This window comes from Mauremys reevesii, linkage group 1 (genome assembly GCF_016161935.1).
Source record: "Mauremys reevesii isolate NIE-2019 linkage group 1, ASM1616193v1, whole genome shotgun sequence".
Lineage (NCBI taxonomy): Eukaryota > Metazoa > Chordata > Testudines > Geoemydidae > Mauremys > Mauremys reevesii.
In genome coordinates this window covers 333837662-333854787 of record NC_052623.1, presented here as the reverse complement: position 1 = coordinate 333854787, position 17126 = coordinate 333837662, and the positions used below count along the sequence as shown (strand labels likewise).

The 17126-nt window shown below is 45.0% G+C and overlaps 2 protein-coding genes across 2 annotated transcripts in view; both read right to left on the bottom strand.

Moving 5' to 3' along the window:
* Window positions 1–83: 83 nt before the first annotated feature.
* Window positions 84–6804, bottom strand: EFCAB10 (EF-hand calcium binding domain 10). Its single transcript, XM_039517191.1, has 4 exons — window positions 6509–6804; window positions 2939–3103; window positions 2209–2293; window positions 84–159 (listed from the first exon to the last, which is right to left on the bottom strand). The coding sequence occupies exons 1-4, from the start codon at window positions 6606–6608 to the stop codon at window positions 117–119; spliced, it is 393 nt and encodes a 130-aa protein (XP_039373125.1). The 5' UTR covers window positions 6609–6804; the 3' UTR covers window positions 84–116.
* Window positions 6805–14371: 7567 nt separating this feature from the next.
* The window catches only part of ATXN7L1 (ataxin 7 like 1), a 197182-nt gene continuing 194427 nt past the window's right edge, over window positions 14372–17126 (bottom strand). Inside the window, exons 13-14 of the transcript XR_005591675.1 lie at window positions 15531–15641; window positions 14372–14452 (exon numbers count right to left, since the gene is read on the bottom strand). The gene's annotated coding sequence lies outside the window, so the exon portion shown is untranslated. The remainder of the gene's footprint in view (window positions 14453–15530; window positions 15642–17126) is intronic.

The window sequence follows — 17126 nt, the reverse complement described above, 5'->3', positions numbered from 1 at the left end:
CTATGCTGATACTACTCAGTTTCACTTATCCAAAAATAAACTATCACTTGCCAAAAGGCAATTAAAATAAAAACACACTCAAAGAGAAGACTTTAGAGAATTTATCAGACAGCTGCTTAAGGTTGATATATGGCCCAGCTCTCCTGCAACAACTTCTTCCTGTAGAAAAAAAGAAATCTAGTTAGATGTTCATTACACATGAGATTTCAGTATAGAATTTTCTTCAGTATGTGTATCAGAAGGGTAGCTGTGTTAGTCTGGATCTGTAAAAGCATCAGAGTGTCCTGTGGCACCTTATAGACTAACAGATGTATTGGAGCATGAGCTTTCCTGGGTGAATACCCACTTTGTTGGTCCGACAAAGTGGGTATTCACCCATGAAAGTTCATGCTCAAATACGTCTCTTAGTCTATAAGGTGCCACAGGACATTCTGCTGCTGCTTCAGTACATGGTGTTCTTATCCCTTCCCAAACCACCATAGTTATTCTCCATCATATGTGGGAAGTAAAGATGGACTTGTGTGCTGGACTTTATTTTTAAATGAGAACTGGGTAACTATCTATTTTTCCAATTCTGTACCCCTCCTCCCAAACAATCACAAACATGCCAAACTGAAGTTGAGGACACTTATGTACAATTAATTACATTTGAGGGGTATCTTGGTATGCTCTCCCCTTCCCAAATGTGTGCCTGGGATAGGGGGAACTTGTGTAGGAGCCTAATGCCTATTTTGAGCCTGTACAAGTGTCCAGGCTGCCTTGCTTGCCAGTCCACCCCTATGGCTTCTTCTGATCCCTGGCTGTAAACTGGACTCCAGCTCTGGCATCCTACTTTCCTGCTGCTTACATCTATGGAACAAGGCAGAGACTGCACTATAACTCACCTTTGTAGAGAGCAAGAGGCAGTACAGGAAGGTTCTACAGGACAGAGATGTGGAAACAATGCTGGTCATGTGCATGCAGCAAAACGTCAAATTTGGTGCAGAAATGCTGAATTCTTTTGGAAAAATGCCAATTTGCATAGCTTTGATAGCAAGAGTCCATAGGGTTTTGAAATGAATGGGGGAAATTAATTCCTCTAATTGTATCAGATGCTAAGCAGGCAGGTGACACTGCATTGGTTATGCTTAATTCATATTTTCAAGGTTCTCTCTGTTCTCATAATTTAAATGCTGAGATTCTGGAGCACAACTCCAGAATTTCAGCATCCAACTCCACAGCCAGTGAATTTGCTGCATTGAATACACAGAGCCCTGATTAAAATGTTGGTCCAAACCACACATTTTATTGGCTCAGTTGCTGGTGTATTGGTTGTCCTAATCTTTTTAAAAAGAAAAAAAATTAAATTACCAGGCTTCCTATAAAATACAGTAATAGTTTTAACTAGATAATACTGAGGCTTTATGTACATGTATTGATGGAGTATACCACCCCCTATGGTTAATTATAACTGAAAGGTTATCACTGCAGTCAAACACAGATGCTCCTGTGTATAGGTGGAGATTACCAGCACTACTCTGTATCCCCAGAATATTCATCCAAGCTTCAGATATTTATTCTGATCAATTCCCTGTGGTATTGATTTGATATTTGGGATATTTTCCCAAATAGAAATGTCAGCTGGTAAAAAAAAAAAATTAATACAAGTGTCATTTCCACATACAGCTTTCAAGGAGACTTTCAGAAACGACAAGAAAATCACTGCTGCTCTGCAGTTGGTACAAATACTCTCTAGAGCGAATAGTGGCACCAATAGTAAAATATCTGATCTACTCGTGGAAATATGATCACTTTCAGAACTAACTGTGAACTTTTTTGCTAGTGCTCCCCAGGATACTCCATAAACTAGAACATTATATTTTTAAACTTTTCCCCAGTCTATCACTACTCGTTTATTATGATCCATCTCACAGGGAAAACTAAATGTAATCCAATCACTTCTAGTTTAAATTTGACTTTAATTATGTTAAAGAATAAAAATTTCACTATAAAGGGTATGAACATAAGGTGATGAGTGCCTGATATTCAAACTGAAGTCGAGTAGCTGTGACTATTGAGTACTTTGTAGATTTAAGACCTGATTTAAAAAGTAATATTCAAAAGCATAATATTTTTAGAAACCGCATAATACAAAATTCATGCAATTACAATTAGCTACAAATCTCTCTTCCATATAAAGCCAAAGGGTAAAAATGTCACTTTACTTACACTTCTTTCTTGAATATTTCCAGTGTGATAGTTGCATCTTCTTCATAAGGCAAATCCTGAGTACTTAACCCCAAGCTTTTAAGAGCTATAAACGTTTTTAAAAAAGAAAATCCTTTTAAACCTTGTAATGCAAACCCCCAGAAGTCTAGTTTTACATCCAAAAATTCTGGCCCGGCGCTGCTGCCACCCCAGCACTGCTCACCTGGAACAGCTCTGGGCCGGAGCCTGCACCCCTGCCCTGAGCCCCCGCCGCACCCCTGCCGCACCTCTCCTGCACCCTGACAACCCCCTGCCCCGAGCCCCCTCTGCCCCAGCCCTACATTCATGGCCCTGTATGCAATTCCCAACCCCCAAGATGTGGCCCTCAGGCCAAAACATTTGCCCACCCCGATCTACCTGGTAAACAAAATATAACTTTTTAAAGTTGCCAGCTCTACTGTAGATTATTTTTAGATCTTATTGGTCAAATATTGCGTACAAGAGGCTGGGGGTGGGGGGAGAGGTGGAAGGGGTGTCTCATTTTGCATAATAAAAAAAAGTTTTGCAACAAGTAAATTGTTTTTCTATCAATGCTAAATTCTGATGGGTTGAGAAATTTCTTTAATATCTCACATTCTTTTGAGCAACTTGCATATTATAGCTTAAATGTTCTCTGCTGTATTAAAATTCTCATCTGTAAATAAATAGAAAATCCATCTTAATTAAAAAATGCTAAGCAAGGAAGACAAACCTCCTTTGTATTGCACTAAGGTTATATAGCCTTGACTTGTAGTGTCCAGCATTTCAAACATAGCATTCAAATTTGATTCATCCACAAGATAAGGATATTCCACGTCAGTTAGTTTTGCAAACTTCACTCTTTCCAGTGCATGTATCAAAAACTCTCTTGGTCTTTCTGTAAAAGAATAAAGTTAACAAATCTTGTTGCTAGTATACATTCTTTAAACTGGGTTTACTAATTCTTACCATTAAATGCAAAAACAGTGAACTACAGTACAGTAGGATTAATTCTGTTTTTACCTCTACTGCACTAGCAGTGTAACTTTACATTTATTTTTACACTTGTGTATATTCAGTGATCTAGTTATCAGTTAATTCTTCAACCCTATAATTAATGCAAAATATTCTAGAAATATTAAGTTTGACAATCTCAAGGAAATACAAGTTATGGCAAAACCATTGTACTGTGAATCTGACATGAGACTTGAACTTGCCTGATGGTGCACAATGCTAACAACAGAATAGGAAGGGGCTGCTGTACTATTAAAGGTTATCTTCCATTGGCTGCTGTGTTAAATTATAACCGGGAGAGATTGCACTTTTTAAGATGCAGTAGCAGTTAATGAAATGGGTGAGGACAAACAAGTGTTCATATACTATACTGCTGAATGATCTCGATTAATTACCTGCTGGTTGTCAACCACTGTTCCACCTCTCAGTAAAACAGATTCTAATATCCAAGGCTCATGTGAGCAATTGGGGGTGTGAGTGTTATCTGCCACATTTGATTAAAGGCCCTGAATTTAATGCATTACATTGTAAAATACTTTGACACCTTGATTGAAATCCTGGCCCTAATAAAGTCCATGGTAAAAAATTCCCATTTATGTTCAGTGGGGCCAAATTTTCACCATTTGAGTATAAAAAGGTGTTATATTACTTAAAATCAAATTCTATTTAGTATGTAAACAGTTGGCTATAGACTATATTAGCTTTAGCACTAGAAAGATATGGCTATTTGTATTTTGTATACACACTAGTAACTAAGAAAAAAAATTACCGGTAAGTTTTGAAATATTTAACTATCAGTCACTTCATGCTGAAGCTTACTTTGTTACTTTATAAACATATACTGACTGTCCCCTAGAGCAGGGGTGAGCAGACTACGGCCTGTGGCACTGCCACCTGTGGGCCTCCTGCCGCTCCTGGAAGCGGCTCGCACTACTTCTCTGTGGCCCCTGGGGGTGACAGGGGCCTCTGTGTAGTACCCTCACCTGCAGGCACCGCCCCCCCCACAGCTCCCATTGGCTGGGAATGGGGAGCCATGGCCAATGGGAGCTTTGGGGGAGTTACTTGCAGGCAAGGGCAGCAGGCGGAACCCTCTTCTCCTCCTCTCCCCCTAGCAGGGGCCACAGGGATGAGTGGAGTGGTACAGTGGGGGGCCAGGGAGCCTGTCTTAGCCCTGCTGTGTGCTGCTGTCACCCCTGAGCCCCTCTAGGTAAGCAGCGCCAGGCTAGAGCCTGCACCCTGAATCCCTGCTGCCCCCCCAACCCCCTGCCCTGAGCTCCTTCATACGCCCTGCACCCCTCCAGTGCCTTGAGCCCCTTCCTGCACACTGTACCCCCTCCCATACACCGCACTCCAACCCCAAGCCCTACATTCATGGCCACTTGCAATTCCCCCACCCAGATATGGCCCTCAGGCCAAAACGTTTGCCCACCCCTGCCCTAGAGCCTTGCAAAGGGGCAGTGGGGCAAACTGCTAGCTTATAACCAAGGCCTTATGTATGCTTCATGGCACATTAGACCTAAGTTACATGCCAAAGCCCTCAGAATTATTTAGCAGCAAAATACTGAATTCTGCAGCAAAGTGAATGACTTTATAAGCACTTAACCTTCAGTTTTAATGAAGTAATTATAAAAAAGAATTGAAATGTGAAAATGTATCACTACTGTCTATAATAAAATTTGAAACATATCAGATTCCTGCATAACTCAGGCATGACAGTCTTTGGAAAAATTATAATGTACATATAATAAGCTCTTCTCTTAATTAAATGGTATCTTAAATTGCCCATTAATGATTATTGTTAAGATACCAGTACCTTAGCTGTAAATTTATAGTCAGAGGAAGTAATGCAATTAAAAAAATCATTTACAATAGTTTAATAGACGTTGTGTGGAGCCTTAAATCTGCTAAAGGTATGGCTGCACTTCACACCACGTGTGGCAGCATGTAGACCAGGGTCGGCAACCTTTCAGAAGTGGTGTGCTGAGTCTTCATTTATTCACTCTGATTTAAGGTTGTGTGTGCCAGTAACACATTTTAATGTTTTTAGAAGGTCTCTTTCTATACGTCTATAATATATAACTAAACTATTGTTGTATGTATAGTAACTAAAGTTTTTAAAATGTTTAAGAAGCTTCATTTAAAATTAAATTAAAACGCAGAGCTCTCCAGACCAGTGGCCAGGACCTGGGCAGTGTTAGTGACACTGAAAAAATCCTCTTGTGTGCCACCTTTGGCACGCATGCTATAGGTTGCCTACCCCGATGTAGACTATATGGAGCTACATGCCACAAGAAAAAGCAAGCTGCATCCAAACTGTAGCGTATAGCTACATGCAGCAGCGAAAGGTTCATGCGGAGGGGAGGCAATGGGGAAAGGCGTCAGCTTAGTACCTGGGCTATTAGATAGGTTTAGAGCAATTGTATAAACATTATTCAGCCTTTAGGCTGAAGAATGGAATTTATGGTTAATTACAGTCTAGTGGAATCCTGCATCAACAATTGATAAACATCCACTAGGCTGGATGCAGTCAAATAATGTACAACAAATCACATTGTCCACATGCAAGTAGTTGGTCAAACACGGGCTAGTCATTTTTACGTTAGTTTCATTATAGTTCTGCCTGGGGGGGGGGCACCCAAGGTCCCGCCCGAGTGCTAGGTGCTGTACAACTGAATAATACAAGGCCATTTGCCTAGCAATCTATGTGGACGACAAGCTGCAACAGGTGCATTGACCAGGGTGGGGCAAGACGTGATGCAGGACTATTAGCGCACGTGAGGTTTTTACACACGCAGCCGGCGCATCAGCTCGAGCGGCGATGGCAGCGTCCTGCAGGCACCAGGAGGGGCACGAGCGCTCGCCGCGCTGGCTTTGCCCAGCTGCAGGGGACGAGTCCGGAGGCCACGAGAGGCAGATTGCGCCGCTCACGCCTCGGCGGCCCTTACGGGCCATAAATCCGGGCCTGGCGTTAAGGCACTAACCGCGGGTGGCGGCACCAAAGCTATTGCCCCCCCTTCAGCCAGTCCCGCCCCCCGCGCGGTAGGCGTGCAAAGCCCCACAGCCCGCGCACGGCGCCGCCGTCGGCTGTGACTGGGTCTAGCCGGCCCGGTGCTGAGCTCAGTCACGCGGTCCCGGCGGACCCGGGTCCCTGCTGGGAGCCCTGTCCCGGGAACGGCGGGGGCGGGGCATTATGGAGCCCCGCCAGCCCCGACCCCTCCGGTCCCCTGCCAGGGGCTCAGCGCCCCGTCAGCCTCCCCCAGTGCCGCGCCTCCAGCGGGCGCCGCCGTACCGGGCCGGTGGTAGAGCAGCAGCGCGCTCAGGTTGTGCAGCAGCTCCGGGATCTTGTAGCGCTCCAGGTACTCGCGGCCCTGCTGCTCGCCCGCCGCCATCCCGCGTTGCTAGGAGACCGACCACGCGGCCACACCTCCACCACGTGACCCGCCCGGGGTGGGGCGCGCAGGCCTCGCCCCCGCGGCAGCGGTCGGGGCGTCCAGTCCCTGCGCTCCAACCAAACGCCGCCTGGCGGAAGGCGCCGCTGCCGCTCCGGGCCTGCCGGGAGGGAGGTGGCTGCGCGCGGGCAGGGCAGGCCCCGCCCCCGGCTGCTGCGCCGTCAGTGACGGGCTGAGGGTGCCCGTCTCGTGCGAGCACCTCTTAGCTGTGGGAACGTGCTACTCAGGGGGCACTGAGCATGCGCAGTAATAGCTGCTGAAGTCACGGACCTTCACCCTGCCCTTACTTGGCATCCAGTGCTGCAGCCGGTGCTTTACAGGGGATAAAAAGGGGCCAATCAGAGCAGGGGGCGGCCAGCAGAGGGGGCAGAAATTGACTGAGAACAGTTTCTCACACTACACCCCACAGGCGCGCCACCCCGCCCCCCGCCAGCCAGTGTCAGCAGGAACCAACGCCACCCCCCCCCCCGCAGCTACCGCCATCGGGGTAGCAGCCTGGTGCTGGGGGAGACTCTTGCATAGCCAGCGCCGGGCACCCTGTAAGGGGAACGCTGCAGCGGGACAGCCCGTGCATGGGGGCAGTTCCAGCAGCACCATCCACTCTGGTGGCATGGTCAAAGTGCCAAAGTGCCTGGGGCGGTTACCAAGCTGAGAGGGGACGAGGGGCAGAGACCCAGCCCTGTGGTGAAGGACAGAGGCTGGGCCAAGACACTGAGGGTGGCACACAGTGCAAGGGGCAGTCCCGCTGGGTGGCACGTCATAGGGGCCTTGAACCATGGGGGGAGGGAGGGCTGTGGCAGAGTTGGGGCCCCAGAAAATGTTTTACAACTGTGTTATGCTCCTGGGGAAATTCACTAACACTGCTAACAATTCACTAGGCTGCTACATTCTGCTCTGCCTGAGGGGCAGAGCCTGCTCCACATCTCCCTCCCCAGAACCACACCACAGACCTACCCCTCCACGCTGAGCATGCTGCAAGAGCAAGTGAGAGGGACAGTGTGTCTCGCTCTCCCACACATATGATTGCCCAGCTCTCTTGTCCGGCAGTGATTTATCTCTCTACTAGCAGCAAAGAATCCTGTGGCACCTTATAGACTAACAGACGTTTTGCAGCATGAGCTTTCGTGGGTGAATACCCACTTCTTCGGATGCTTCGAAAGCTCATGCTGCAAAACGTCTGTTAGTCTATAAGGTGCCACAGGATTCTTTGCTGCTTCTACAGAACCAGACTAACACGGCTACCCCTCTGATACTATCTCTCTACTGGCTGCTCCGGATGCCCAAGCTGACCTGTCTGCACTGCCAACAAGGGCGCATGACCTCTTTTGCAGCTTCCCTTTGCTTCTCCATCAGAAGTCATTTTTCTGTGGGGAAGCAAAGAAAGCTGTGGGGGGCGGGGAGGGGCATGAATTCTGCACAGCGATGCAGAATTCCCCTGAGTAAAGACTTCACCCACCCTATTGTTGTAGCTGCGCATTCCTCATACATCAGGTTTGCTAAACCTCTGCTGTGTTGTTGCTCTTTTCTGGACCCTAGTTTAGCCACACATTTTCTAAAGTAGTCCAGCTCAGGCCTGCCCCGGGCTGAGTAGAGGCAGACAGTTACTTCCCCTCTCTTACACACAACACTCCTGTTATTATAGCCCCAGATACTACTGGCCTTTTTCACAAATGCATTAATTTGTCATCTTGTATTCAATTTGTGATCCATTGTAATGCCCAGATCCTTTCCCACAGCACTACCACCTCTCTGGTAAAGAGGGTGATTAAACCCTATTTGAGTGAATGAGGCCATTCAAAAAGGAGTAGCAAGGGATAAGGAAATGGGAACAAGAACTTGAGCCTGAAGGGCTCCAGCAGAGTTGGGTGGAAGAGATGTCAAAGGTAACGCACAGTGGCTGGACAAGTAAGGAGAACCCAAAGAGGACAGTGTCTCAGAACCCAAGAAAAGATATGCCAGCAGGGGAGAAGAGAGTACAGGGTTTGGCAGCAGAATGGCCAAGGTGGCTGAGGCTGGTGTGTAGGGTTTAAGATTTAACCAGTAAAAGATCATCTCAGATCTTGGTGAGAGCTATTTCTGAGGAGTGGAAAGGATGGAAGCCAGACTGAGTGGATCTAGTGCTTAGTTGGTATGTGAATCCATGGAATTTCCCACACCTTGAATACTACATGCAGTTCTGGTCATCCCCATCTCAAAAAAGTTATAATAGGAAAAAGTACAGAGAAGGGCAACAAAAATCATTAGGGGTATGGAATAGCTTCCATCTGAGAGATTAAAAAGATTGTTACTGTTCAGCTTGGAAAAGCACTGACTGAGCAGAGATATGATAGAAGACTATAAAAGCATGAGTGGTGTGGAGAAAGTGAATAAAGAAGTGTTATTTACCCCTGTCATGTAACACAAGAACCAGGGGTCACCTAATGAAATTAATATGCATCAGGTATAAAACAAACACAAGGAAATAATTCTTCATACAATACACAGTCGTGGAATTTGGTGCCAAGGGATGTTGTGAAGGCCAAAAGTATAACTGGGTTAAAAAAATAATTAGATAAGTTCATGCAGGATAGGTCTGTCAGTGGCTGTTAGCCAAGATGGTCAGAGATGCAACCCTATGCTCTGGCTGACCCTAAACCTCTATTAGAAGCTAGGACTGGATGATGGGATGGATCATTTGATAAACTGCCCTATTCTGTTTGCTCCTTCTGAAGCATCTACCACGGGCTTGTGGCAGAAGACAAGATATTGGGTTAGATGGGCCTTGGGTCTGACTCACTATAGTCATAAGTTCTTAGTGTGATGGAAATAAGTCAATACAGTTGGTGTAAAAAGCCTGCTCCCTGATTCTAGATGTCCCTTCAGGGGAAGAGGGAGTGGGGAGTGCTGCTCTGCAGAGACAGAAGGATCAAGGGTGGTTTGTACACAGGAAAAGGAGGCAGAGGAGATTGTGAGGAAGGAGGTGGGAAATAGCTAGCTGTCAGGAGAGGATAGGGACTGGAAGAGGAGAGCAGACAGTCAGTGACTGTCAGAATAGCCTCTTCAAGAAATCAACCCTGAGTGATACCAAATTAGTGAACACTTTAAGTCAGCTTACAACACTGGGAAGTGCTACTCCCATAGTAAGTGGTTTAGCAGTGAGAGATTTTATTGTGTACTGTATGTGCTTTAAGTGGGAGGCTGAAAGTTCAGCCACCTAGATTCCACTACACTAGCATTGTAACTGAAAAACTTAGCTTTCCTGAAGTGCTCACTTTGTAGCACAGCTGCATTTAGTTAATATCCAGGAAAGCAAATTATACTCTGTTGATCTTAACATTTTCTTCAAGTACTGTGAACATCAGCCACATTTATTTCCTTTTGTGGCAATGTGATGTAGTCCTTTAATAGTCTCTCAAGTCTCCTTCCCTCTGGACTGGCTTAATGAGGTAAATGTTTTAATTAGCCCCTTACTAAGAGCTGTTTGGTCTCTCTCTGTCAGTTGAGTGTCCAGCAGAATACTTTGTCAGAGGATAACAAAACGTTCACGTGCCATCTAGTGGAGCATTGTTAAATGTATGGCTCAAAATTATTAGTGCCATGTTCAGGGCCGGCTTTAGGAAGTGCGGGGCCCAATTTGAACAGTTTCGACTGGGCCCCGGCAGGGATGACTATTAAAAAAAAATGTAAAAAAACACGTGGGGCTTGTACTCACCAGGCGGTGCTCTGAGTCTTCGGTGGCACTTCGGTGGCGGGTCCTTCACTTGCTCCAGGTCTTCAGTGGCACTGAAGGACCCGCCGCCGAAATGCTGCCGAAGACCCAGAGCGCCGCCGGGTGAGTAAAAATTTAAAAGGCACCTCTAGCCAGGGAAGGGATTCTCACTGGGTGTGGGGCCCTCTTAGGCGTGGGGCCCGATTCGGGGGAATTGGTGGAATTGGCCTAAAGCCGGCCCTGGCCATGTTGACAGCTTCTCACTGTTACATCCTGGGGTCTTTAATCATGCAAAACTCCCACTGAAGTGATTTGGTCAGCTACAGGTTGTGAAATTTGGCATTGAGAGATTTTTAAAAGGATGACTGCTGCTCTCCCTCTGCTGCACAATCTAGAGAGATGCTTCAGCTCCATATTTCAGTTAGTCTGATCTTTGCTATGCCTAAACAAATGTGTGAAATGTGGATGACTCAGGGAAACCTCTCTCCACATACAGAATCAATTATCACAACCAGGAATAAGGAACAGGATGTTCCAGTCACACTGGAAACCTAGGGATGAATGTCTTTGTAAACAGCGTGACAGGGAAGATCAAAACTGAAACGGTCTTTCTATTCCCCAAAATATGAAATAGGAAAAAGATGCTTAAGAGTAAGATTAAAAAACAAAAGAAACTGAGTGTAGCTCTGGAAGGAATAAGCAAGAGCGGAAAGATGCAACAACAGGCCACCAAATCAGAAACAGACAATAGTGATTACTGGGCATATGGGATAAAAGCCTATTACTCTATTCTAGACCTTTCTGTATTTAATCCTTTGCCAACACTAGTATATCATGTTATAGCACTAAAGATCTCTGAATTAGTCTGATAAAGGAATATAGTCAAAAAGGAGGCTGCAGAATTCTCTAGCTATCATCATACCCACCAGCAGTCATTACAGGTTTTTAACACCTGGTGTCCTGGCATATATGGGTATGTCTACACTGCAATTAAAAATCCATGGCTGGCCTGTGCCAGCTGACTCAGGCTTGTGGGACTTGGGCTAATGGGCTGTTTGGAGCTGGAGCTGGTGCCCAGGCTCTAGGTCCCTGCAAGGTGGCAGTGTCCCAGAGCCCAGGCTGCATCCCGAGCCCAAATGTCTACACCACAATTAAACAGCCCCTTAGCCAGCTGCTGGTGTCTAAGTGCAGTGTAGACATACCCTCTGAGAGCCGCCTCTTCCTCCCAGAAGCAACCAGGGGATACTAGGACCACTTTCATCCTTGACTTCCCTTCCCCTTCCAGTCAAATTAGCAGTTCAGGCTTTGCAGAGAAGTTGCACATTGTTTTCCGGGAGGAGGGGAGGAAACTTGGGAACAAAGCAAGTCCTGAGGGGCAGGGAAATGCACATAACTACAGTAATAAGAGGAGAACAAGGATGAACAGAGGGCTGGAGAATATGGGGGCAGAGGGAAACTTCAGAGAGGGTAATATGGAAGGGCAGAGAGGGAGACCATGAGGCGCAAGAAGCCAGAGGGAAAAGGGAACATGTATGTAAGGGACAGGAGCAGGAAGGGAGGCCAATGTTTGGTGCGGAAATGGAGAAGGGAGAAGAAAAAAAAAAAGAAAGTTTCCCCACCCCAGCAGTTAGGAGAAAGCCAGAGGGGACACTCATCTTTGTTAGTACAGTTAAGGCAGAATTTTAAATCTAAATTATCACACACAAATTGAGGGGGGGCACTTTTATGGGGAAAACCTAAATGCTTCAAAATGACAAAGCAGAGGAAACCCCAAGGTGATTTATTATTTTAATTCATAATTTTTAATTATGATTTTTGGGCAGTAGAGTTTATAATTTTGAATGCTTAGGTTGGCAATGCCTTATACAGGGGGTTCATTATCCCTACTCATCACCATGGGATTTGATGTGTATGAGCCATGGAAGTGGGATCGTTGAGGGAGGTTTGCGAAAAGCTTGTAGAGCAAACCATTATGAGAGAAGCCAAACATTGGGTGAGTTGGGAAAAAAGGATTTAACCAAGTTTCGTGGCTGCATAATGTGTGGAATATGGAGATGCTTGTGGCTAAGAGTTTGTCAGCAGCTCCAGGATAAAGTGTATTTTCAGGTATTTAGAGTGTCTTGCTGTTGGAAACTGAATTTGGCTGAAAGTTAGTATACAATCTATCAATGAAGTTGAACTTTGTCACTTCACATTTTTTAATCTCTTAGGCCTGGTCTACCCTGGGGGGGTCGAACTAAAGTACGCAACTTCAGCTACGCAAATAGCATAGCTGAAGTCGAACTACCTTAGTTCGAGTTACTTACCCGACCTCACGGCGCGGGATCGACGTCTGCGGCTCCCCCGTTGACTCCGCCACCGCCGTTCGCGGTGGTGGAGTTCCGGAGTCGACGGGAGCGCGTTCGGAGTTCGATATATCGCGTCTAGATGAGACGCGATATATTGAACTCCGAGAATTCGATTGCTACCCGCCGATCCGGCGGGTAGTGAAGACGTACCCTTAGTGATGCATGAGCCCAAACTGCCCAGGGACTTAAAAGGTGTAACGGAGAAGGATAGTGGCTTGAGGGCTGAGGCTGGACACACTGCAGGTGCTGGCTTGATTCGGAAGTAGGTTCATGAAATAGCATTTCCTAAATCAGTGTGCAGGAGCCAGATTAGTCCCAGGGGACCTGGGGAAGAGGAGAGGAGCAATTGTATTGAGAAAGCAGCACGTCTCCAAATCCGTCTTGCCCCCACCAGGGGACTCCTTTTAATACCGACTGCTTTTTGCCTCTGCTTCTGCTGAGTGCCTTGCTAGCTCTTAGGCCAGGTCTACAATACAGACATATTGCTGTGAAAAATTCACACCCCAGAGCAACGTAGTTATGCCAACCTAGCTCCTGGTGTAGATGGTGCTATGTCAGTGGGAGTGCTTCTCCTGTCGACATAGCTACCATCTCTTGCGGCTCTGGATTAACTATGATGACAGGAGAATCTCGCCTGTTGGCATAGAGTGTCTTCAATTAAATGCTACAGTGGCACAGCAGCACTGATGCAGTGTTTTAGGCATAGACCTGCCCTTAGAGAGAGAAGCTGGGTGAGGAAATATCTTTTGTTGGTGAAAGAGAGACGCTTTTGAGTTTACACAGCCTTCTTCAGCTCTGGGAAAGTATTCAGTGTCACAGCTAAATACAAGGTGAAATAGATTGTTTAGTATAAGTAGTTAACACATATGTGAACTCCTCTGGGAATTCTGCGCAAAAAAAATAAATTCTGTGCACATTTTAAAACTCTGCAAAATTCTGTATATTTTATTTGCCAAAATAACACAATATAATCACTCCTGTTTCAATTATCTTGGTAATTTATTTCAAAATACCTATCAGCCAGTAAGTCTGTAACAATACAGACAAAAGACAAAGATTCAGGAACTTTTTTTTTGACAAATAGATTCCTTACTAGGTGTATTAATACAGAGTTTTGAGTAATTCATTTAAACTGCAATACAGAAACATATTTCTTGCACCCATCAGAAGTGGTGCAAAGACTTGGGGGAGTCAGGAGTAACGGAGGAGCTGAGGGAGAGGGAAGGAGCCTGGGAGTGAACCTGGAGGGTTGTTGGGTGTGGGTGGGAGAAATATGGAACAGGGTAGCCTCCCCCATGCAGACCCTGGCTGACCTCTAGCTTCTATCATTCAGTCAGGCACATCTGCCCCTATCCGTGTGTGTCCCTGCAGCATACTTCCCACCTTCCACGAGTCCCCACACCGCCCTCCTACCTGTGTCCCTGCAGCCTCCCCTCCCCCATTCCGATGTGGCCTTGCAGCCTATCTACCCCCATCCCCATGTGTCTCTGCAGCTCTGTCCCCATGTGGCCCTGCAGCCCCCCTCCCATTCAGCCACTGGCTCAACGCTGCCATCCCACTAGCTTCTGAGCCCATGCCACAGTCTGTCCCCACCACACTAGTCCTTCTGAACCCCACTCTGTGACCCGCCCAATAGCCCCACTCTGTCCATTCTGTGCCTCCTCACCTGGCCCCACTGTGAGGAATGCAGACTCTCCCCATCCCGCTCTGCTGGCTTGCTGCTCTCTCTTCTGGTGCCACAGCAGCCCCTGGTGGGTGAAAAGTGTAATTGCAGTGCCTCTTCAGCAGAATCTATATTCTGCAGAGAAAAAATATCTGCATGTGCGCAGTGGTGCATAATTCCCCCAGGAGTAACATATTGTAAGAGACCATTCAAGGTAAAGTAGCCAGTTAACACTGCAGTCATAAGACAAAAAAGGGGGTTAGTGGGTTACAGATTACAGTGCCTTTATTAAATCCATTATTTTTAGTGTCTAGTAAAGTTATGAATTTAAGCTCCCAGGCTCATCTTTTGAAGATGTTGTGCTGGTTTCCTTTGAAGATGAGGACAGAAGTCAGATATGGAACAATCACTTTGTGAAAAGTGTTAGCACTTGGTTAATTATTAAGTATCAGATATTATGCCAATATTTTATTTTCTGTTTTGGGGTGAGAGGAAAACATAGGCAACAGGATGTGTTACTTCCTGCCCCAGAACTCAGTCTCTCAAACTGGCCAGTTCCCTGTTGGACAAAAACCCGGTAATTTCCAGTTCCCTGTTGGGTAAAAACCCTGGCTAATTTCCAGTGTCTAGGTGAGACTGTCAGGGGTTGCTTTGCTGAGGGCAAGGGAGGATTTGATTGCCATGAGGAGAAGGGCTGGAGAGGGGTTATGATTAGCAGGCAGAGACTGTAGCTTGCTAACGTTATGTTTTAGTCACTAGAAAATGTATTATTTTTGTTTTGTTTGTAACCATCCCTGTCTCTCTTTTTCTCTTGCTTGGTACCACAAATCTATGTTGTTTATTAATAAACTTATTTTTGTTTTATTATAAATTCATCCCAGTGCTGTTACACTAAAATAAGGCATTCAGCCTGAGTTGAACCAGCAGGCTGGTGTGTATTCTGTCTCCTTGGAGACAATGGACCACTAATTCCTGAGTGTGTCCAATCACAGGGACTGGACATTGCAGTGAGATGTCTCTGGGGAACTTGAAAACTGGGGTTCACTGCATTTTACCTGAAAGGTAAGGTTTAGACTGGCAAATTCTTGAGGAGTTTGTTGGTGTGGCCGACCGACTGGTGTGGCGGGGAGCTGTCACAGTTTAAGCTCTGCCAAAGCTCTCACCTGCTGAGGCAGAGGGGTAACAGGGGTTTACGGTTCTGGGCACCTCGAGAACGCGTCACAGAACCCCGTTAGTCCAACTGGCTGGTTCTCCGCACTGGAGTTAATCTTACCCTGTGAAATGAAGAAAAGTACAATTTCAAAATATATACACATTTGTTTTTAAAGTTAAATAATGACACTGCACATTTTTTCTTACAAACATATAAATTATTTTATTTACAAAGCCATGTTACAAAAAAAAATAATAATAAAGCAAAAAACAAAAAATACAATCGCTCACTAGAGAATATCTCCAGGCCCGGTGTTGAACCATGGCAGTATCAATCAGATACATGTTTGTTCGGTTTTTCCTTTTTTAAAACTGTAAGCCATAGAATTTACTATTTACACCTACTTTAGACATTTATTCTGCTTACAATTATCACAAGCATGGAATGAATTCTATTTGATACTGCTAACACAGAAAGGTGCAGGACAAAGAATGAAAATACTTAGTGTTACAAAATATGGACTGTAGAAAAGAAATTGACTGTACAAGTATGGCATTATTTTTTTAGAATGATTGGACATGCTTTCTTCAAAAGTTTTCTGGAAAATTTTCTAAAATCTGAAGTAGGAAAGCACAATATAGCAGGTGCAAATTCATTTCTGTGCAACAACAGTTATTTAATATACCCCATGACTGACCAGCTATGCAAAACCCACAGAGTTTTGTTAAAGTGCCATGGGTCAACAGCATAACAAAATATAAGGTGTAAATAGAAAATTTTCATTTTTTTTCTTTTTTTAAAACAATAGATCACTGAGAATCAGCAATAATAGAATATGCTGTATAAACTATTCTCTACAAAGGTCGATCAGCACTATTTACAATTGTTACATCAATACAAAAGAAGGCATACAAGTTATCCAAGTTGCTTTTTTTATTTTTTTTATGGCTGACGGGCCTATGCATTGCGTATGTGTAACAACCAAAGCTTCTGAGCCTAGATTGCTGGAAACAAATCACAAGATCTTCAGGCAAATGAGGGAGAAAAAGAACTGCGAGTGAATGCTACACTAATAATGCATTATAGGCTGGTCCAGTTTATATCCATTTTTAAAAAGGTTTATTTCCATTTCACTTTTCAGGCTGAAGTTTTTAATACATATAAAATCAAATAATGCTTCTTTAATGAAGGGAGAAATACCATGGGTTTTCACTTGATACTTCGCTTTCACCAAATGCTTTCAGGCCTAAGCCAGTTGAAAACAAATTTAAGCAGCATTCAAAGGTTAGTCTCCATGTTCCAGCTTTCCAATTAAAAGATGCATGTAAAGAGCTAAACATTCTTAAAACTACTGAATTACTCCTTCAGTCACTGACAGGCATTATTTCTGAGAAGCAGCCACTGAATCCCACAAGCAATGTTTTTCCTCTGGACGCAGAGGGACACTTCATCAATTACAGAGGGTAACTTTGTTACTAAGATTTTTAAATTCCTGCAGTTTTACAACTCAAAATAAATTAAAAAACAAACATAGTTCTGCTTCTAAAACTGAACAAGACAAAAATTGTGCAAAAATAACAAAGATATGTACACATTTTTCAGTCTG